At 57.6% G+C, this 20,557-nt stretch overlaps 2 protein-coding genes across 2 annotated transcripts in view; one reads left to right on the plus strand and one right to left on the minus strand.

Annotated features, from left to right (window-relative positions):
* Positions 1-11,331, plus strand: part of Nup188 (nucleoporin 188kDa) — a 56,337-nt gene extending 45,006 nt beyond the window's left edge. The window contains exons 24-42 of the mRNA XM_013021274.1: positions 432-700; positions 785-954; positions 1,703-1,772; positions 2,165-2,232; positions 2,651-2,846; positions 5,077-5,154; positions 5,381-5,466; positions 5,627-5,772; positions 6,220-6,398; positions 7,208-7,408; positions 7,563-7,655; positions 8,400-8,558; positions 8,707-8,844; positions 9,153-9,227; positions 9,307-9,546; positions 9,667-9,798; positions 10,437-10,510; positions 10,596-10,725; positions 10,839-11,331. Of these exons, the coding sequence (XP_012876728.1) occupies positions 432-700; positions 785-954; positions 1,703-1,772; positions 2,165-2,232; positions 2,651-2,846; positions 5,077-5,154; positions 5,381-5,466; positions 5,627-5,772; positions 6,220-6,398; positions 7,208-7,408; positions 7,563-7,655; positions 8,400-8,558; positions 8,707-8,844; positions 9,153-9,227; positions 9,307-9,546; positions 9,667-9,798; positions 10,437-10,510; positions 10,596-10,725; positions 10,839-11,003 (2,669 nt within the window). The 3' untranslated portion in view covers positions 11,004-11,331. The remainder of the gene's footprint in view (positions 1-431; positions 701-784; positions 955-1,702; positions 1,773-2,164; positions 2,233-2,650; positions 2,847-5,076; positions 5,155-5,380; positions 5,467-5,626; positions 5,773-6,219; positions 6,399-7,207; positions 7,409-7,562; positions 7,656-8,399; positions 8,559-8,706; positions 8,845-9,152; positions 9,228-9,306; positions 9,547-9,666; positions 9,799-10,436; positions 10,511-10,595; positions 10,726-10,838) is intronic.
* A 216-nt stretch (positions 11,332-11,547) lies between these two features.
* On the minus strand, positions 11,548-20,316 carry Sh3glb2 (SH3-domain GRB2-like endophilin B2). The gene is made up of 10 exons (XM_013021275.1): positions 20,305-20,316; positions 17,756-17,774; positions 16,582-16,715; positions 16,401-16,493; positions 14,753-14,815; positions 13,496-13,519; positions 13,070-13,159; positions 12,851-12,951; positions 12,347-12,590; positions 11,548-12,192 (listed from the first exon to the last, which is right to left on the minus strand). The coding sequence occupies exons 1-10, from the start codon at positions 20,314-20,316 to the stop codon at positions 12,085-12,087; spliced, it is 888 nt and encodes a 295-aa protein (XP_012876729.1). The 3' UTR covers positions 11,548-12,084.
* Positions 20,317-20,557: the final 241 nt, after the last annotated feature.

Raw genomic sequence — 20,557 nt, forward strand, 5'->3', positions numbered from 1 at the left:
TTTTTGCTTATGTGGTGCTAAGGAATCGAACCCAGGGCCTCATGCATGCAAGGCAAGCGCTCTACCACTGAGCCACCTTCCCAGCCCCAAGGCTGTGAAACTTATCTCCAATAAAGCACCAGAAAACCAGAAGTGGAGCTGTGGCTCAAGTGGTAGAGCTAGCCTTGAGCTGAATTGCTGAGGGACAGTGCCTAGGCCCAGAGTTCAAGCCCTATAAACCACCACCAAAAAAAAAAAAGAATGTGCATATATATTATGCCCCTGACATCAGTGATTATGGTGAGTTGACTTGGTTAAGGTACTGCTTATCAGGTTTCAAGTTACATTTTCTTTTCTTTCCTCTGTTCCTTGGGGGCCCTACCACCCCAGAATTCTATGTCTGGGCACTTCTTTCTGCTGTTTTCTGGAGCATCTCCTGTGGGCTTCTATAGACAGGCCCCGCGTTTTTTTCTGGCAGCAGAGCTCTGAACCTGTGTGTCCTGGCCTCTGTCAGGTGGCCCCGATGTCAGTGTATGCCTGTCTGGGCAATGATGCGGCTGCTATCCGAGATGCCTTCCTGACCCGCCTTCAGAGCAAGATTGAGGACATGCGCATCAAGGTGATGATTCTGGAGTTCCTCACAGTTGCCGTGGAGACGCAGCCAGGGCTCATCGAGCTCTTTCTGAATCTGGAGGTGAAGGATGGCAGTGATGGCTCCAAGGTGTGCCTGTGTTTTGTATGCCCCTGGGTCATGGCTTCCTGGGAGGTGGCTGTGAGATTTGAACTCCCACCTGTTCTGCTGCAGGAGTTCAGCCTCGGAGTATGGAGCTGTCTCCACGCAGTCCTGGAGCTGATTGATTCCCATCAGCAAGATCGCTATTGGTGCCCACCTCTGCTGCATCGTGCAGCCATTGCCTTCCTGCATGCCCTGTGGCAGGACCGACGGGACAGTGCCATGCTGGTCCTCAGAACCAAGTATGTCTGTGTATGCCAGTTAACCTGTGCAGTTTCCTTGTTGCTGGTCTGTAAGATGGGAGTGGAGTGACATCTGTTGGATAGTCAAACATCCTTTCCTCTCACACCTGCTGGCACAAGGGGAAGAACTGTTAAAAAAAAAAAAAAAGGCTTAGCTCTTGAAGCTGGGTACGTGGCTCAGTGGCAGAGTGCTTGCCTTGCATGCATGAGGCTCTGGGTTCGATTCCTCAGCACCACATATGCGGAAAAAGCCAGAAGTGGCACTGTGCCTCAAGTGGTAGAGCACTAGCCTTGAGCTGAAGAGCTCAGGGACAACGCCCAGGCCAAGTTCAGGCCCATGACTGACCAAAAAAAAAAAGGCTTAGTTTAGGAGGCTCATGTCTTCATTTGCTCCCCATTTCCCTCTTTGTGGAGCATTTGTTTGTCTTTAGACAGGATCTCAATGTTAACCCAGGCTGGCCTTAAATGTGCAATCCTCCTGCCTTGGCCTCCCACGTGCTGGCGTTTACAGAGGCTTTCAGAAATCTATAGTAGAGTGAGTCCTTAACAGTTATGTATTCACTGATTCTAATGTGTAGTAGTGTTTCTTTGAGGGGAAATACTTTATCTATGCAACTCTTCATAGGAGCAGTTGATTTATGACACACGTTAGGTTGGTGTGGTAGAATAAGAAGGGACCACTGAGCGGAGCTGGAGAGAAGACTGGGGGAGAGCAGAAGTGTGATTTCCAACTTATGCTTTCCTCTAGACCCAAGTTCTGGGAGAATCTAACCAGTCCGCTGTTTGGAACCCTTTCTCCTCCCTCAGAGACATGTGAGGTAAGCTCTGGTGGAGGGTGGGCTGGGCCCCGCTCCTGGGTGAGGGGCAGGGGACAGGAGCCTGGACATGAGATGCCAAGTCAGAGGTCATCTCTTCCACTTGATCATGGAGCGCTTCCCCCCTCTCCAATTCCCCCGCCCCCTCCCCCCAGCCCCCCCCCCCCCCCCGCCCCCGACCTGTGGTCCTTTTTCCCACCAGTGCCTACTTCCTCCCTCAGTGTTTTGCTTCAGGAAGGAAAGTGACTTGTGTGTCAAATGTCTGCCATTCACATGCCCAAGGGGTACACGTGCTTGTTTTCCATGCATTGGGTCCTAGTAGTCTCCCAGTGAGGAAGGACCCAGGGACAGGCAGAGGTTCCTCCTGTGATTGCTGTGTTTGCTCCCCTCCACAGCCCAGCATCCTGGAAACCTGTGCACTAATCATGAAGATAATCTGCCTGGAGATATACTATGTAGTTAAGTGAGTCCTTTCCCCATGAGATTCGGATTCAAGGTGGTGGGGAGAGATGGTGGAGGGCCACCACTGGGAGCATGGCTTATGAATCGAGGCAGAGGAGAGCTGGTTTGGAAGCATGGATGGAGGGCCAGAGAGCTGTGTCCCTGGTCAGTCCATCGATGGCATTTATGATTGTCAGAGAGAGTTATTGTGAAGCCAACTTCATGTGACCGGGATTTTATGGAGGAGAATCCTGGAAGGGCCTCAGCCTAATCCATTATGTTGAGCGAGAAGTCTGAGCCCCACCGGAGGTGATCCTGGATCCGGCTGCCTTACACCCATGTGAGGTGGTTTCCTCTGCCTCCGCCAGGGTCTCTGCCCATCTCATTCCCAGCAGCTCTCAGATCCTCACTGTGGGCTTTGTGCTTTCCTTATACCACAGGGGCTCATTAGACCAATCATTGAAAGATACACTCAAGAAATTTTCCAGCGAGAAACGCTTCGCCTACTGGTCAGGGTATGTCAAGTCCTTGGCAGTTCACATGGCTGAAACTGAAGGCAGTAGCTGCACAACCTTGCTAGAGTATCAGCTGCTGGTCTCTGCCTGGAGGATGCTGCTCATCATTGCCACCAGTCATGTAAGCACCACCTTGGGCCACTCACCTTTGGTCACTTAGCAATGAAGCGTGGAAGTGTCTGGCAGGTGCAGCCTGTTGGGCTAAGTATGAGCTAAAATGTAACAGATTCTGTGCCAGGAGATGAGGGCCACAGAGGGTGGTTAATGGTGTTGAGTAGAATAGGAAGCCCTGGAGAAGAACTGTAGAGAAGTCATTCTCACTCATTTACATGTTCCTGAGAGCTCCTACAGCTGCTCCTTCCTCGCCGGCCTCCGTGCACATGTGCAGGTGCCTCTGTACCCCGTGCCTGTGGACAGGGCATCCATGCTTGGTGACTCACCTGCAGCCAGCTGTGGCAGCTCCAGTCTCCTCTTAGCCATTTGTTTCACTGATACTAGAATCTCTGGTTTTTATTTTTTCTTTTGCCAGTCCCGGGGCTTGAACTCAGGGCCTGGGCACTGTCCCTGGGCTTCTTTTGCTCAGGGCTAGTGTACCAACCACTTGAGCCACAGCACCACTTCCGTCTTTTTCTGTGTATGTGGTACTGAGGAATGGAAACCAGGGCTTCATGCATACTTGGCAAACACTCAATCTCTAAGCCACATTCCCAGCCCTGTGATTCTATTTTGTTGTTGTTGTTTGCCGATCCTTGGGCTTGAAGTCAAGGCCTAGGCCCCTGAGCTGCTTTTTCTCAAGGCTAGTGCTCTACCACCTAAGCCACAGAAGGTTTTTTCTGAGTAGTTTATTGGCAATAATAAGAGTGTCATGGATTTTCCTACATAGGCTGGTTTCAAGCTATGATCTTCAGATCTCAGCCTTCTGAGTAGCTAAGATTACAAGTATGAGCCTTCAGTGCCGGGCTGTGTTTCTGTTGTTAGGAAAAGGGCTGAGGCCACCTTTTCATTGTGTGCAGTTGGAGCTCATATGAGGAATAGCTACCTATTCAACACTGTCAGGTTTTTTTTTGTTGTTGTTGTTTTTGGGGGGGGTCCGGTCGTGGGGCCTGAACTCTGGGCCTGGGCACTGTCCCGCAGCTCTTCAGCTCAAGGCTAGCACTCTACCATTTAAGCCACAGCACTGCTTCCAGCTTTTGTTTTTTCTGCTTATGTGGTGCTGAGGAATCGAACCCAGGGCCTCATGCATGCAAGGCAAGCGCTCTACCACTGAGCCACCTTCCCAGCCCCAACACTATCAGGTTTTAACAAGAGGCCATGCTTCTGAGCTGTTCTTCCCTGTGGGATTTTAGTTTCATGTTTTTATTTCAGCAATAAATTGAGCTTGGTAGATGCCAGCTTATTCCCAGTGCCCTGGTACATCTCTGTGATTCGTTCACAATAACAGACTGCCTAAGAGCTTGGGCTTTGGAACCTAGAAAGAGCATCCTTTTGCCATGCCATGATGGCTGTGGAGCCTGAGACTCAACATGCAACCAGGCTGGGCCACCCACAGTAGAACATCTGCACCTCGTCTTTTAGGCAGCAGTTCTTCAGTTGTAACTCTTCCATCTTGCCATTCTCTGTCCCCCTAGGAAACTTACCTGTAAGTTTAGGGTTTCGGTTGCTGACTTACTCACAAATGGATTAGCAGACTGCTGGCCATGTGCCAGCAGCAGAGCCAGGCCGTGAGCATGGCTGATAAGGTCGTAACCTCTTGCAGAAGAGCCCATGAGGCAGTAAATTATAAACAGACTTGCAAATGAAAGCTAGAGCTTTACATTGTGATGCGTTGCTGTGAAGGTAGCAATTGATGTCTATATTACCAATCATATATGGTTAGAGTAGTCAGGGAGGCCTCTGGGGAGGCACTGCCCGCTCCGGGACCCTCACATGTGAAGAGCCTATGGATTTAGGAGGAACCCCTATGCCAAGTCCAGACGTGGAAAAGCACTTGAGAGATTCAAGAATGGAGACAGGCGCAGTGATATGCATGTAATCACACCTGTAATTCTAGCACTCAGGAGGCTAAAGCAGGAAGATCACAAATTTGAGGCCAACCTTGGCTGCACAGTGAGACGCTATCTGAAAAGGAAGGAGGCTCGGAGGGCTCGACGAGAGTGTGTGGGGTACAAGTGTGGGTTACATTTCCTGAGCCTTGGAAGCTGAGCAGAAGAAAGCTGCATCCCAAGAAGATGGATTAGGCTGGATTTGAGCAGATCCAAGAGTGGACACAAAGCAGTAGGCTGAGCGTTAGTGACCAATGCCTAATCGCCTGACGGGGGTCCCAGCGTGTCTTGGTTTCTGTCCCTTTGCAGGCTGATATCATGCACTTGACTGACCCCACGGTGCGGCGCCAGCTCTTTCTTGACGTGCTTGATGGGACCAAAGCTTTAGTAAGTGTGTCTGCCAGCGCCCCCGGCGCGGCGGGCACTGAGCGGACTGGGTAGAGGCCGCAGGTGGCCTGCATGCTGAGCACAGCCCTGCTTATCCCCCTGCCCTGGGCTGTAGCCCCTTTTTGCCCCCAAGAGCTCAGTGCAGGAGGACCCTGTGGGCAGAGCCCACATCTCCACTGCTCAGGAAGCCGTTCCCCTAAGTGCTGTGCTGTCTCCCTGCGCGCAGCTCCTCGTTCCCTCCTCTGTGAACTGCCTTCGCCTGGGCTCCATGATGTGCACGCTGCTGCTGATCCTGCTGCGCCAGTGGAAGAGGTGAACACTGTGTGAGGAATGGGGTTGAGGCCCAGCGGTGTGGCGCGATGAGGGTGTGGCAGGGTGCAGTGGCAAAGTAGGCAAGCGGCTTGAGGCCTCAACGTGTGTGGCCTTCGGGTGACGTGCCTTCCCACCCTCCCCCCCAACCCCCGTGTTGCAGAGAGCTGGGTGCTGTGGATGAGATCCTAAGGCCGCTCACGGAGGTTCTGGAGGGCGTCCTGCAGGCAGACCCACAGCTCGTGGAGAAGACCAAGGCCAAGGTGTTCTCGGTGTTCATCACAGCGTTGCAGATGAAGGAGCTGCGAGGTGAGGGCAGCCCACCCGCCCGCCCGCTGCTCCTGGCTCCACACTGTCAAGGGGGGACTTTTCAGTCTTGGAACTCTTGCCTTAAGAAAGCATCTTCTTGGCTGGGAAGGTGGCTCAGTGGTAGAGCACTTGCCTTGCATGCCTGAGGCCCTGGGTTCAATTCCTCAGCATCACATTAGCAAAAAGAAAAAAGCCCGAAGTGGCGCTGTGGCTCAAGTGGTAGAGCGCTAGCCTTGAGCTGAAGAGCTGAGGGACAGCGCCCAGGCCCAGAGTTCAGGCCCCACGGCTGACAAAAAAAAAGCATCTTTTGCTTGCCTTTTTTTCCCTCCCGTGGCGTGATTCTCCCTGTCCGCACCTCCTGCATCCCCAGCTCCCTGTAGGAGGGGCCGGGGTGCAGTGAGAGCAGCCTGCTGAGCGCGCCGCTGTCCCCTCCCTGTCTGCCCGCAGTGAGCGACATTCCCCAGTACTCCCAGCTGGTGCTGAGTGTGTGCGAGACGCTCCAGCAAGAGGTGATCACCCTCCTCGACCACACCCGCCACAGCCTGGCCTCGGGCAGCGCCACCGAGGACAAGGACAGCATGGAGACGGACTGCCCGCGGCTCAGGCACAAGGACCAGCGTGATGGGGTGAGGGAGCGCCCCGCTCTGCCCAGTCCTTGGGTGGGGGTGCAGACTAGGATGAGGCTCTTGGGGAAATGTGGGGACAAGCCAGTGTGGCATGAGCCTCGGCGTCTCAGAGAGCTGAGGACTATCTTCCGCGAGCACAGGGCAGTGAGGGCGGAGGACTGGTGACAGGACATGGCCTCAGTTCTAAGCCAAGCAGAGCAGGGACGGCTCGGGCCTCTAGCAAGGTCACTGGGTGGCCATGACCTCAGCGCTGAGCCACGATGTGAGCTACTTCGTCCACATTGGCCTCATGCTTGTCGTCCTCTGGCCTGCGCTTTCTCTGGCTACCATCTTTTTTCAGATGAAGTTGAATCAAATGTAAAACCATAAGCGTATGAGAGTGGGTGGGCTCTCTGGGTGGAAAGCTGTAGACATGCCTGTGCTGGGCATACTCTAGACTCTGGCCACTAGGTTGCAGTCAAAAGTAAGTGCAAAGCAAAACCACAGATAAGATAGAAGTCAGGTGGAGGAGAAGGGTGCCATGTCCACTCAGCCTCTCAGTGGCAGGACAGAGTAGACCGTCCAGATGGAAGGCAGCGCTGAGCACACCCCAGGACTGTCTGGAGAGGGGTGTGAGCTTCCCATTTTGACAGGTGGCAAGAGAGAGAGGGGTGGGCGGGGAGAGAGCACAAGGGTCGGTCATGGTTCCTGGAGGCTGTGTGGCAGGTTTTGGAGAGACAGGCCTGGGGCCAGACCTTTTCCTCTTCCCTCTTCCTTACCTCCACTCCCCGTTCCTACTTCCTCTTCTTTTTGCCCTGGGGCCTCTACAGGTGTGTGTCCTGGGCTTGCACCTGGCCAAGGAGCTGTGCGAGGTGGATGAGGATGGGGACTCGTGGCTGCAGGTGACGCGCCGGCTCCCCATCCTGCCCACACTGCTCACCACCCTGGAGGTGAGCCTCCGCCTGAAGCACAACCTGCATTTCACCGAGGCCGCGCTGCACCTGCTCCTCACCCTGGCTCGCACCCAGCAGGTAGGGCGCTAGCCCGGGCGGCTTGTGCGCCCCGGTTCCGGGTCCCAGAAGCTGGGGCTTGGCCACGGGGCTTGTGGCTACAGGCTCTGCTCGGGTGGTGATGGGGCAGGGCAGGGCAGGGCAGGCTCGGCTCATTCCCAATCTTTCTGTTCAGGGAGCCACGGCAGTGGCTGGAGCTGGCATCACCCAGAGCATTTGTCTGCCTCTCTTGAGCGTGTACCAGCTGAGCAGTAATGGCACAGGACAGGTAAATGCCAGGACCTGCCTGGAGCCAGGCCATTGGCCTCCAATTCCCAGAGAAAGGTGTCCTCCTCCACCTCACTGCTCTACCAGCCTGGCAGCCCCTCCCCATTCCCGCTCCTCCCCTCCCCTCCCCTCCCCTCCCCTACCCTTTTCTCCCCTCCCCTGCCCTACCCTCTCCTCCCCTCCCCTGCCCTCCTGTGTGCAGTGTAGTAGTGGCCTGGAGCCTTCCCGCCCTTGGCAGGCCACTAGCACTCAGCTCAATTGCTGGCACCAACAAATAATAAATTCAGCTTGACAGACGATGGACTTCACCAAACCAAGTTGAAAAGGGGTCCCTAGGGCTCGCTTCAATCTCAGCTACTGTCCCCACTCTCCCTCCCAAAAGTAGTGCCCACTACAGCTCCTCGGCCCCAGCCCCTCTATCCTCCTTTATCTCTGTTTCTGAGAGGTCTTCTAGGCTCTAGTCCTTACCCTCTCCCTCACTGTCTTTGGACAGAATTATGCATATACGCTGCTCAGCCCAGCAGCCCTTGCAGGGTATATATGGGGAATATCAAAGGGGCAGGGCAGGGACATCACTGGTGAGTGGCAGACCCAAGTCTAGAACCCAGGATCCCATACGTGCACGAGTGCTCTCCGCTGGCCCTGCGGCCGCCGGTGATGGCTGCTCCCACCCCACAAGGACCTTCCTTCCAGCCACCAGGCTGCTAGGAGGCCTTGTCCTATGCGCAGCTGTCATTTGTTTCAGACACCCAGCACCTCTCGGAAGGCCCTGGATGCCCCCTCCTGGCCGGGGGTCTACCGCCTGTCCATGTCCCTGATGGAGCGGCTGCTCAAGACTCTGCGCTACAACTTCCTGACAGAGGCCCTGGACTTCATGGGCGTCCACCAGGAGCGGACCTTGCAGGTGAGCCACGCGGGCTGCCCAGCCAGTGGCCAGCCACGAGCACTGCGTGGAGTAGAGCCAGCCCTCCGGCTGCCTTCTGCCCGTGAGAGGCAGTAGAGGCATGATGGGTCCTTCCCTGCTCCCCCCGCCCCCCGCCTTTTTTCCCCAGTGCCTCAATGCGGTGAGGACCGTGCAGAGCCTGGCCTGCCTGGAGGAGGCAGACCACACCGTGGGCTTCATTCTGCAGCTGTCACACTTCCGGAAGGAGTGGCACTTCCACCTGCCTCAGCTCATGTGCGATGTCCAGGTGGGGCGAGCAGCGCCTAGGGGACAGCCGAGGAGTGGAGAGCGTGGGCTTGGGAGTTGGGCCTGAGTTCAGGGGGTGAGCAGAGGCTGCCGCCACGTGCTGTGAATGACCCTGCGAAGTCATTGCACACAGGGCCTGTAGGGAAACGTGGGAACAGTCATGGCCACCTTCTTCATTTACTTCGGCCCTTATAATCTTCCCAGCACGTGGCCGGTCCAAGGGAAGCAGTCACAGCACACTGCACCTTTGGTTGGCTAGGTGGATGGTGGGGGCCACCACTAAGAGCTTGTGTCGCTCCCGTGTCCCAGGTAAACCTGGGCTACCTGTGCCAGGCCTGCACCTCCCTCCTGCACAGCCGCAAGATGCTCCAGCACTACCTGCAGGTAACCACCCCTTGCCCGTCAGACTCAGGAGTGCCATTGGTGACCCCTCGGACTCCCCTTCATGTCTTCCTCTCCCCAGAACAAGAATGGGGATGGCTTCCCCTCAGCTGTCACCCCCCGGGCTCAGAGGCCACCTGCCACTGCCACTGCTGCTCCTGCTGTTCCCTCGAGCTCCACCAAGCAGCCCGCCGCTGACACGGAGGCCGCCGAGCAGCGAGCCGTGTATGCAGTCCAGTGCGGCCTTCTCAAGATCCTCAGCAGGACCCTCGCAGCTCTGCGCCACTTCACCCCGGACGTCTGCCAGATCCTGCTGGATCAGGTACTGGCTGTCGCCAAGCCCGTGGCCAGCCTGGAATGGGGCCTTGGTGGCTGTGCTGTGCAGCTCTGGAGAGCAAGTGGGGCCCTCCAGGCCCCCCAGCACTGTGCCCTTGTCTTGCAGTCCCTGGATCTTGCGGAGTACAACTTTCTGTTTGCCCTGAATTTTACCACGCCCACTTTCGACTCGGAGGTAGCGCCCTCTTTTGGGACCCTGCTGGCAACTGTGAACGTGGCCCTCAACATGCTTGGTGAGGTATGCTGGCCTGCCACTTCCAGTGATGGGCCTGAGCCTCCCCAAGCCCAGGCCTCTTCTTCTTAAAGTGAGGCTGCAGGCCCTTCCCAGAGGACTTAGTGAGGACCACCTGCCCTGGTGACTGGAACTTTCTACTATTATCTGGTTTGGGGTTTTTTTTTTTTTTGGTCAGTTGTGGGGCTTGAACTCAGGGCCCGGGCTAGCGTTGTACTTCTGGGTTTGTTTTTTTTTTTTTGGTCGGTCGTGGGGCTTGAACTCTGGGCCTGGGCGCTGTCCCTCAGTTCTTCAGCTCAAGGCGAACGCTCTACCACTTGAGCTACAGCGCCACTTCCGGTTTTCTCGTGGTTTATTGGAGATAGGAGTCTCACAGTCTCTCCTGCCCGGGCTGGCTTTGAACCACGATCCTCAGATCTCAGCCTCCTGAGTAGCTAGGATTACAGGTGTGAGCCACCAGCGCCCGGCTGTACTTCTGGTTTTTGAGTAGTTAATTGGAGATGAATCTCATGGACTTTCCTGCCCGAGCTGGCTTTGAATTGGTAACCTCAGATCTCAGCCTCCTGAGTAGCTAGACAGGCGTGAGCCACCCGCACTCAGGTGTTTTTTGTTTTTTTTTTAATTGCTTGCTTCTCTTTCTCTAGCTGGACAAGAAAAAGGAGCCCTTCACTCAGGTCGTGGGGCTCAGCACACAGACAGAAGGGACCAGAACATTCAAGTAAGATCTGGGGTGGAGGGCTCCTGGCTGCACCACAGGCAGCAGCGCGGCCCTGGGCAGCAGTGCCAACCCTGCCTTCCCCCAGGTCCCTGCTGCTGTTCACCATGGAGAACTGCTTCTACCTGCTCATCTCCCAGGCCATGCGGTACCTTAGGGACCCCGCGGTGCCCCCTCGGGACAAGCAGCGCATGAAGCAGGAGCTCAGCTCAGAGCTGGTGCGCTGGGGAGAGGCTGCGGGGAACGGGGAGGGAGGTGCTGCCAGCCGGCCCTGGGCTGGGGACTGTGGCTCTGGGTGCCAGGCCTCACCAAGCCGCTGTTTTTCTCCTAGAGCACACTGCTTTCCAGCCTCTCACGCTACTTCCGCAGGGGAGCCCCCAGCTCTCCTGCTGCCGGTGTCCTGCCCTCCCCCCAGGGCAAGTCCAGAGCCAGCCCCGAGAGTCAGGAGCCTCTGATCCAGCTGGTGCAGGCCTTCGTCCGACACGTGCAGAGATAGGGTGCCCGTGTGCCGTGCCTGCTGTCCCACCAGCCGCCTGCAGCCGCGGCAGAGGACACTCTGCGCAGCTCCCCGCGCCCTCTCCCAAGCGCCGCACTCCCACCGCCTGCCCCGAGGTTATTTTTGTAATGGATCAAGAGGGGAACAGCAGGGGCAGGGGCGGGGGTCTGCCTGGTGGGGGCTCAAGGTCAAGCATTCCTACAGCCTGTGGGCAGCCAGGGGCTCACCGGGGTGCCTGCCCTCCAGGATTGGCTGTGTGTGAGTGTGAGGGTTTTCCATGGTCTGTTCTTGCAGTTTTTGGTAATACTGTGGTCTATTTATACAAATATTAAAGTACTGTTTATAGACAAGCGTCCTGGGTCTTCAGAGCCCAGCCAAGGACACATTTGAGTCTTGGACAGCAGTGCTGGCTGGGAGAGCCATCCTACAAGGGACTGGCTGGGGGACGGCTTGCTCCTTTCCCCTCCCCCTCCTCCATCCTTGGTGGGAGGTGCCGGTGCTGAGCCCGACAGAAGCACAGCGCCCGACAGAAGCACAGACGGAAGACTTGCACACAAAGGACGCTTTATTCGCCACTGGCTAGAGAGCAAGCAGACAGGCGGAAGTAAAAATACCAGTTAAAAAGTGAGTGTGGAAGGCAGCAGCCACGCCTCGGCTGGGCTCCATGGCGGGCCGGGCAGCACCAAGCAGCGCTGCTTCAGCCTGGCTGCAATGCGGCCCTGCCCGGCCCGGCCCAGCCCTGCCCCTCGGGGACGCGCCCTGCCTGCTTGCTGCCCCTCGGCCTTTGGCAACTAAAAGGCAGGTGCTCTCTCCATGCCAAGGGTGCCTCCAGCAGGTCTTGGGCCCACTGCGGTGCCGAGCAGTGCTCCTCCCACCTTTGGGGGAGGCGGGGAGGACTGGGGTGCGCAGGGGGTGCAGCCATGGCCGGGGCTTCAGAGCCACATCAGAAGCAGGGCTGGCGGGGGGGGGCGGGCATTCAGCCGTGGGTCCCTCACAGCCAGATGATGGTGCATGGGCAGGATGGGGTTCATCTCCACCCTGAGCAGCTGTCACCAACAGACCAGCTAGGTGGCAGGCCTGCTTAGCTGAGCAGTTCCAAGTAGGTGACGGGAACTTTGCCCTTCTTGTTGCCTCTTTCACCAATGAGCCAGTCGGGGTCCATGCCGGGCAGGCTGTAGACAGTGATGAGCTAGGGAGGAACAGAGGAGAGTCAGCCTGCCGGGTCCCACAGCTGCCATCTGCAGCCGCACAGGGGGCCCCTTTCCCCATCCCCCTTCCCCGCTCCCCCGGGGCCCCTGAGATCCCACCCTTCCCCCCCAGGGCCCTTGTGGCATCAGGCCCACCTCATCGGCCAGCAGGGCCAGCTCACTGCTGTCGGCGGCCTCGTAGTCGTAGAGCACCCTGGCCTTGCGGGTCCCGCTGGCAGGGGGCGCCACCTCTTCCAGGCACAGTGGGGCTTCTCCCGCAGGAGCCAGGCTGGCCACCTGGGGCACTGTGGGCATAGTGGCGGCGGCGGCGGTGGTGGGCGAGGTGCTGCTCAGGGGTGGGGAGGCAGGCTCTGTAGTGCCCACAAAGGTGCCTGGAAATCTAGAGAGGGGGGAGAGCATGACTCAGCAGCTAGAGCCAGCCCATGGGGTACCTTGGCCCCCTAGGTCAAGACCCCTCCCCAGCCAGAGGCTGCACCGCATCTACTCACATGGCACCCTCCGAGCTGGCAGCACAAAGGGAAAAGCAAAGCGAGGGAGATGAGTGGTCCCATCCCCCAAGGTCCACCCGAGGGCCCAGGTGGAGCTCCAGAGCCACCCCTCCATTCCAGCGGTGCCCCGGGGCTCCCCGCCTGGCTGCACCTGCCCAGCTGCTTCTGCAGGTCCAGCATGTGGCGGTAGCACTGCGCGTAGTAGGTCGTCTGGGACTTGACAAACTCGTGGAGGCAACGAAGGTGGTTCACCTGGGGACGAGAGGCCAGAGCTGTGGCCCTCACTTCCTGTCCCCGGGTGGGCGTGTCCCCGAGGCCCTGGCTTTTTGTGCGCCCATGCTGGCCTCCCTGGGCATGGGGCGCCACTCACGTGAGTGCTGCTGATCCCCTCCAGCAGGAGACGTGTCACTTCTGCCTGCCGGTCAAACTCGGTCTGGGCCACCCGGAGCTCCTGCTCAGCCTGGTGGGAGGGGGCGCGATGTGGGTGCACAGCAGCGTGGCTGGGCCCCGAACCCGGGGCCCCATGGCCTACCCTCCATGAGCAGACACCTGGGGGCACCCTGACTTCATACCCGGAGCTAGCTGGCGGGGGCCCTGGGGCACCTGCAGATGGGAAGACCTCCCCCCAAGGTCTTTGTGTGCTATGAGGCTGCAGGGTGGCCTTTCCCACCAAGGGGAAGCTGAGGCCCATGGAGGGAGACAGCACCGAGTGTAGAGCCAGAAGCACGTGGGACAGCAGGTACGGCCAGCCCTCCAGCCCCACTGCCAGCCCTTTGCCCCCCGGAACCCGACTCACCTTGTCTACTTCGTCATTCCAAAGCTGGGGAGACCACAACAGATCCAGGCAGCAGGGGAGGGATGGTGGACACTGGTCAGCCAGGAAGGAGGGACAGCGCACCCCAGATCCCATGCTCTGCCCCAGCTCCCAGGGACCCCACTGCTGCCCACCATGCCCTCTGCCCTCCCCCGGCCCGGAGCTGAGGCTGAGATGAGAGGCCTGGCGTGCGGGCCGGAGGTGACAGTGTGACAAACGTGCCACATGCAGGGAGGGGACAGCCAGCGGGACATCCTGCATGTGCTCCTGCGTGTCCACCCCCCCCCCCCAGTGCCCGCCCCGCACTGCCTCCTGCCACGGGGCCGGGCACTGAACTTTTCCGTCCTCCGGCAGAGAAAGGCAGCCTCGGGCCTGAGCCACACTGGGGGTCAGTGGTAAAAGAAAAAAACAGGGCGGCCTCCACCCTCCAGGGTGTTTCTCCTTCCGCTCGGCCCGGGGAGGGGGGCGGGGCGCGCCATCCAGAGTCTAGAGAAGAAAGACCCCCCTCCCTGCATCGTGACTTAGGAGACCCACTGCCCCCGCCGCGCATGGAAGTCTGAACTGGGACAACACCGCAGCTGGAGAAGCTGAGCCAGGCCAGCTGCGCCTGCGGGGACCGCACCAGAAGCCCGGAAAGCGGCCCAGAGTCAAGTGCGGCCGACGCTCCCAGCGGCAGGACGGCACGACGCCCCCAGCGCAGGCTCCAACATGAGAGCCACGGGGCGCCATGGAACCCTCTCACCCTGGGAGATGGAGGCAGAGGCCGGCCAGTGTGAGCCTGCGTGTGTGTGTGTTGCGCGCATGCGTGCGTGCCAGGCTTCCTGCACCGACAGGAGCTCATGACCAAGCACAAGGCCTCCGTCCCCCCCGCAGCCTGTCTGTGGTCAGTGCAGCCCTGCCTGTGCGGGACCCCACCGGGCCTGGCACACGCCCGGCTCACTAGTAGGTGCTCCCCAAAGGGGGCTGGCTACAGCCTACTGAGGATTCTGCTGGGCCACACTCGGTCCTTGCTAGGCGTCGGACCCCCACGCAGCGTGGGGGCAGCCCCTGATGTCTGCGGGGACAGGCCAGCCCAGCCACAGCCGTGGGGCGCCGGGACAGGCTGTGGCAGCAGCATGTGAATGCGGGGCCTCTCTGAGGCCTGGGGGGCGGGGCTCCACCTCACCTGCGGCCTCCCGGCCCTGAGCCCAGGCCAGGGCCAGGGCGGTGGGGGAGGTGGACGGGAAGGGGGGCGCTTACCGCAGAGGCGCTGGCCGAAAGAATGTAATTACGAGGTCTAGTCTCCTGAAAGTCAGGCACCGTCTGGCGGGGAACAGAGTTCATGGGGGAGGCGGTCACCCTGGGCCACGGCTGGCTGGAGGCCAGGAGGCGTCCCAGAGCCTCCTCCCAGGAGATGCCAGGGCCCTGGCCCCAGGGACGGGAGGATGCCCCGATACAACGCGGACCCTCTGGCACCCCCTAGCCAGCTGGGCTGGGACGGCAGCCCTGCGGGTCTGTGTGGCAGGCAGACGGGCCACAGGCTGGCCGCCCTCCTCCCTGCACCCCGGCACACCCCAGCTCCCTCTCAGCAACCCCCCCCTCCCCCAGCTCTCAACGTCCCAGAATCCACACACTGCGCCTGGCTCTGCGAGGAGGCCACGCCCCTCCCCACCGGGGTGGACAAATGGACGCATGGATGGACAAAGGGACAGGCTTTGACATTTGCAAGAAGCTGTCTCACAGGCCCCGAGGCCTGCACCCCTCAAGCCAGAGGGACCCCACAGGGCAGGCAGAGGTGCTGGGGGTGGAGCCCAGCTGATTGCAAAACGCCCGACGGTGCACCCGGAGCCCGCTATGGCCCTGGGGCCCGTGGGCGGCGCGGCAGGTGGACCAGAAGCGGCACAGCGCGGGGCGGGGATACTCACATCTCCCTCACACTGGCCAAGTTACCCAAGCAGAACAGAAAGGAACAAAAACAGAGAGTTAGTGAGCACACAGCGCAAGCGCAGAGACCCTGGCCTGGGGAGGGGGGGGGTCCTGGGGTGCGGCGTAAGGGTGTCCATTGGCTACCCCCAGTACAGTCCTGAGGAGCCGAATCCACGGGTGCCCGTGCCTGGACGGGGTTCTTGGTGCCCTAGGGGACAAGAGGTGGTGCCCGGCGGGGCGGGGACTCTTTCTGCCTGGCTGGTCGGACGGGGGGGAGGGGGGGAGAGGTAGCAGTCTGGGGTGACAGGGAGAGGCTGCACCCAGGTCCCATCCATGTATGTGTCCCAGCAGCCACAGGTCCCGCCCTGCATCTGGAGCCCACACACCTGCGTGGGGTGACACCAGCGGTGGCAGAGACCCCGCTGTGGCCTCGGGAGGCTCCAGAGGCTGTGTGCAGCCAGGATCCCCTAGAGGAGGGGCTGGCCTGGTCTTTGCTTGGGCACCGAGGGGCCCAGCAGGCAGAGGTAGCCGTTTGACCCCTGTCACAGAGCAGCCTGGCAAGCCCAGAGGGCTGCTCCCCAGACCCAGCTCTCCCACGCCTGGGCCTGCCTGGCAGGGCTGCGAATAAAGGCGGAGCCAGGTGGGCCAGGCCCCGCCCCTCAGCCCCTGGCTGGGCCGCAGGGCTGTCAGCTCTGGTGTCCGACACCAGGATGGGCGCCTGCGCATGGCCCCGCCGGGGGTTCAAGCAAAGGGGCAGTTAGTAGTAGGAGCGAGGGCGGGGCAGCGCGGGGCGGGCAGAGCTTTGGGGGGAGGCGGGCACAACATGCGAACACCTCCAGCTGGGAAGCACTGCAGTCCACGCACCCCACAGAAACCCTCCCTGCGCCACCATGCCTCCCTTGGAGCAGAGAGAGAAATGTGAGCCAGAGAGGCCCCGTGTGCCCCAGCCCAAGCCCCGGCCGGAGGCAGCAGGGACACCTACGGTGGCTTTGGCCTCCGCAGCCTTGGCCTTCTTCAGCCGCGCCTTGCAGGCGTCCAGGTCCAGGCGCCGGTTCTGAAGGAGCCGCCTCTCCTTCTGCGGATGGATGGGGACCGTGAGGCCCGGCCTGGCCCCGGAGACCCCGGAGCACGGCGCCTCCCAGGCCGCCTCTCACAGGCCTCACCGCAATGGTCTTCCAGTCCCCTTCCAGGAAGTTGCGCAGGGGCGTGAGGAAGCCGATGGAGGCTGTGTGGATGAAGTCCCGCTCGGCAGCTCCCAGGCGCTTCTCAGCTTCGGACACTTTGATCAGGGTCTTCCCTGAGGAAACATGGAAGGCGGAAGGGAGTCAGGGGTGAGGGAGAGATGAGGACCCACAAGGACAGAATGGCTTTGCTGGCCAACGGTGGCCGCCTACCCCTCCGTCAGCCTCCAGTGGAGGACTGACAATAGTGCACAAAGCAACGACACACTGTGTCCATTCATTAGATTTAGGGGCTGTGCACGGTGGCACCAGCCTGTAATCCTAGCACTGGGGAGGCTGAGACAGGAAGATCAATAATCCCTAGCTAGCTACTCAGGAGTCTACAATCTGAGGATTGTGGTTCAAAACCAGCTCGGGAAGAAAAGTCCATGAGACTCTTATCTCCAATAAACTACTCAGAAAAAGCCAGAAGTGGCCCTGTGGCTCCACTGGTAGAGTGCTTGAGCAAAAAGCTCAGGGACAGCGGCCAGGTCCCAAGTTCAAGTCCCAGGATCTGACCGAACAACAACTGGAGAGCAGCCTGGGCTAAAGAAATACCACCTTAGTATGTAGAAAAAAACAAGGGAAGATTTTGGGGGGGTTGCGGATGTGGCTTCACGGGATGACATTTGCCTAACACATGAGACACTGCGTGCCACAACAGCACACGCACATGCGCGCGCGCACGCACACACATGCACACACACACGCATGCACGCAAACACACAAAAAACAATTGGAAGAGGCTTCCAGAATGACAGAGAAAGGAGCTTGAGAAATCCTCTCCAAGATACAACCATCACAAAGACCTAACTCAAGGCTCTGGAAACTGACCAAAGGCAAAACAAATTAAAACCTGTCGGTTTCAAAGGTGAGGGGGGACTGGGTGGGCCACTCCTCTAGCGGCAGTCAGGCTCAGGCGGTGCGCCAGCTGTTTGGGCAGAAGAGGAGGAAAAGCCAGGGCAGGCAGGGGGAGGCTGGCAGAGGAACTGTGTCCAGCAGCCCTTGTTCCGAGACTCAGAACGGACCAGGCACATGTGAATAAGCTCCCAGCTGCTCCTGGGGTCTGGAAGGCTGGGCACACACGGGACAGGTGGCCGAGAACCCAGCTAGCTACCTGTGGCCAGATCGGAGGCCTTGCAAACTCAGACTCACAGCTGGCACCCCCGGGAGCTGCCTGAGCCTTGAATGTGTTCCCTAATGCCCACGTCCAGGGCAAAGCCCCCTTTGGGGTACAAGATGGTTAAGCACAACCTCTGACCAAGACTGGCTGGATACTAACCTGCACAGACACTAACCTTGCTTAGGAGCTACACTTGAAACTAAAAATGCCACATGCAGTTGCTCACACCTGTAATCCCAGCTGGTCAGGAGGCTGAGAGAGCCTAAGGATCACAGTTCAAGACCCATATGGGTGTGTGTGGGGGGGGGGGATTGTCAAAGCCTTGTCTCAACCAATAAAAATCTGTTCTATGGGGCTGGGAAGGTGGCTCAGTGGTAGAGCGCTTGCCTTGCATGCATGAGGCCCTGGGTTCGATTCCTCAGCACCACATAAGCAAAAAGAAAAAAAGCCGGAAGTGGCGCTGTGGCTCAAGTGGTAGAGCGCTCGCCTTGAGCTGAAGAGCTGAGGGACAGCGCCCAGGCCCAGAGTTCAGGCCCCATGACCGGACCCTAAAAAAGAAAAAAAATCTGTTCTATGCCTGTCACTATCGATTACCCTGAAGTAGAAACGGGAAGCTCAGGCCCTGAGCTGAAAGTCCAGGATTAAAAAATTTAAAAAGCGTAAAAGATGATTCAACAGAAATAGTTGAAATTTCACTCTCAATAAATACAATCAATCAAGTCAGCAAGGATATAGAAAACTCAGAACCCAATCATCCTAGCTTGCCAGCCATCTAGCGCTTCTCCATACAGCAACATAATACAGTCTTGTACAGGGTACTTCTAGCGGGCTATGGAACATTCCTGCTCAGCCCCTAGGAGATACCATAAAACACACCACAGGTTTAAAAGTCTGAGACCTATAAATGTTCCTTGCCCTCCACGAAATTAGGAAACAACAACCAAAGGAAATCAGGGAAAATCCCCAAATATCTGAAAGTGAAAAGCACACTGCTGAGAGCATACAGAACCACACAGCTACTCTGGGACGTGGTGTGGCAGTCGCTTAAAAGATAATGTGCACTGGGCTCACACCTATAATCCTAGCTACTCGGAAGGCTGAGATCTGAGGATCACAGTTAGCCCAGGCAAGGAAGTCCATGAGACTCTTATCTCCAACTAAATACCAAAACAGAAGTGGAGTTGTTGCTCAAGGTAGAATGCTAGCCTTGAGCAAAAAGCTCAGAGAAGCTGGGCGCCTGTGGCTCATGCCTGTAATCCTAGCTACTGAGCAGGCTGAGATCTGAAGATCACAGTTCAAAGCCAGCCCCGGCAGGAAAGTCTGTGAAACTCTTATCTCCAATAAAACACTAGAAAACCGGAAGTGGAGCTGTGGCTGAAGAGGTAGAGTGCTTGCCTTGAGCTGAAGAGCCTAGGGACAGCGCCCAGGCCCACAACTGACCAAAAAAAAAAAAAAAAAAGCTCAGAGACAGTGCACTCAGGCCCTGAAAAAAAAAAAAAAAGCAGGGAAGCTGGCACTGGCGCTAGTGGCTCACACCTGTTATCCTAGCTACTTAGGATAACTCTTATTTCCAATAAACCACTCAGAAAGCCAGAAGTGGAGCACTAGCTCAAGTGGTAGATCACTATCCTTGAGCTGAAGAGTTCAGGGACAGCACTCAGGCCCAGAGTTCAAGACCCACAATTGACCCCCCCCCAAAAAAAAGCAGGGACTGTGGCTTAGTGGTAGAGTGTTTGTCTAGCACAGTGTGCTGGGCACTGGATTCAATTCCTTTGCACCACATATACAGAAAATGCCAGAAATGGCACTACGGCTCAAGTGGTAGAGTGCTAATCTTGAGCAAAAAAGCAGCTCAGGAACAGTGCCCAGGCCCTGAGTTCAAGCCCCAGAACTGAAAAAAAAAAAGTTAATGCAAATGTGTCATAGAACTCAGTAGTTCTGTGCCCCACAAAGCTGCTCCGTGGACGTTCACAGAGTACAAATGCATCCAACCAAAGCCAAGTGTACTATATCTGTACAGCAGAGTATTACCCAGCAATTTAAAGGAATGAAGTCCTAAAACCAGCAATGAATGAACTTCAAAAAAACCATACCAAGAACACAAATGCACTACAATGGAAGTAACAATACCTAATGTGAAATGCTCACAAAAGACAAACCAGACCAAACAAATATGAGTGGTCAGTTGGGAATGGGAACAGGAATTGATCAGAAATGGACAAAAGAGACATCTGCAGTGGTCAAATGTTTTGTTTTTCTTTGGTGGTACTGGGGTCTGAATTCATCATCTGCCTGCTACCCGACAGGCTGGAACTCTACCAGCTGGGCCTTGCCTCTGGCCCTGCTTTTTGCTGGTTATTTTGGAGATGAAGCCTTGTCAACTCTTCTCCTCCACTGGCCTTGAACTGTGATTTTCTGGATCTCAGGTTCCTAAGTAGCTGATTGTGAGCCATCAGCACTCACGTCTCCACATACGAAGATGCTTGTATAACTCCATAAATTTACTGAAAATCACTGAATTGTACATTTAGGTCAGATATTACATTATAGTGCATCACGTGTACTTCGGGAAGATTACAAGGAAAAAAGAAGATTGGAGTGGTCAGGAAGCACCACTGAGAAGAGATTCCTGCAGTTGTGGAGTGTTTGTGTAACCTCATCCCACTGAAAGCACCCAGGACTGGCCATGAAGCGCAGCGCTAGAGTGCTCCCAGCAGTAGAGAGTGTTCACTCACAGGCAGAGGCAGAGTGCTCGCAGCAGTAGAGAGTGTTCACTCACAGGCAGAGGCAGAGTGC

Source organism: Dipodomys ordii, unplaced genomic scaffold (genome assembly GCF_000151885.1).
Source record: "Dipodomys ordii isolate 6190 unplaced genomic scaffold, Dord_2.0 Scaffold55, whole genome shotgun sequence".
NCBI classification, from domain to species: Eukaryota; Metazoa; Chordata; class Mammalia; order Rodentia; family Heteromyidae; genus Dipodomys; species Dipodomys ordii.

Excerpts from the sequence above, each read along its gene's own strand:
- Sh3glb2 (XM_013021275.1), bottom strand. Across the intron at positions 13,160-13,495 it reads GGAATGACGAAGTAGACAAG|GCTGAGCAGGAGCTCCGGGT; the intron begins GTGAGTCGGGTT and ends CCCTCCCACCAG. Across the intron at positions 12,193-12,346 it reads TGGCCCTGCTGGCCGATGAG|CTCATCACTGTCTACAGCCT; the intron begins GTGGGCCTGATG and ends GTTCCTCCCTAG.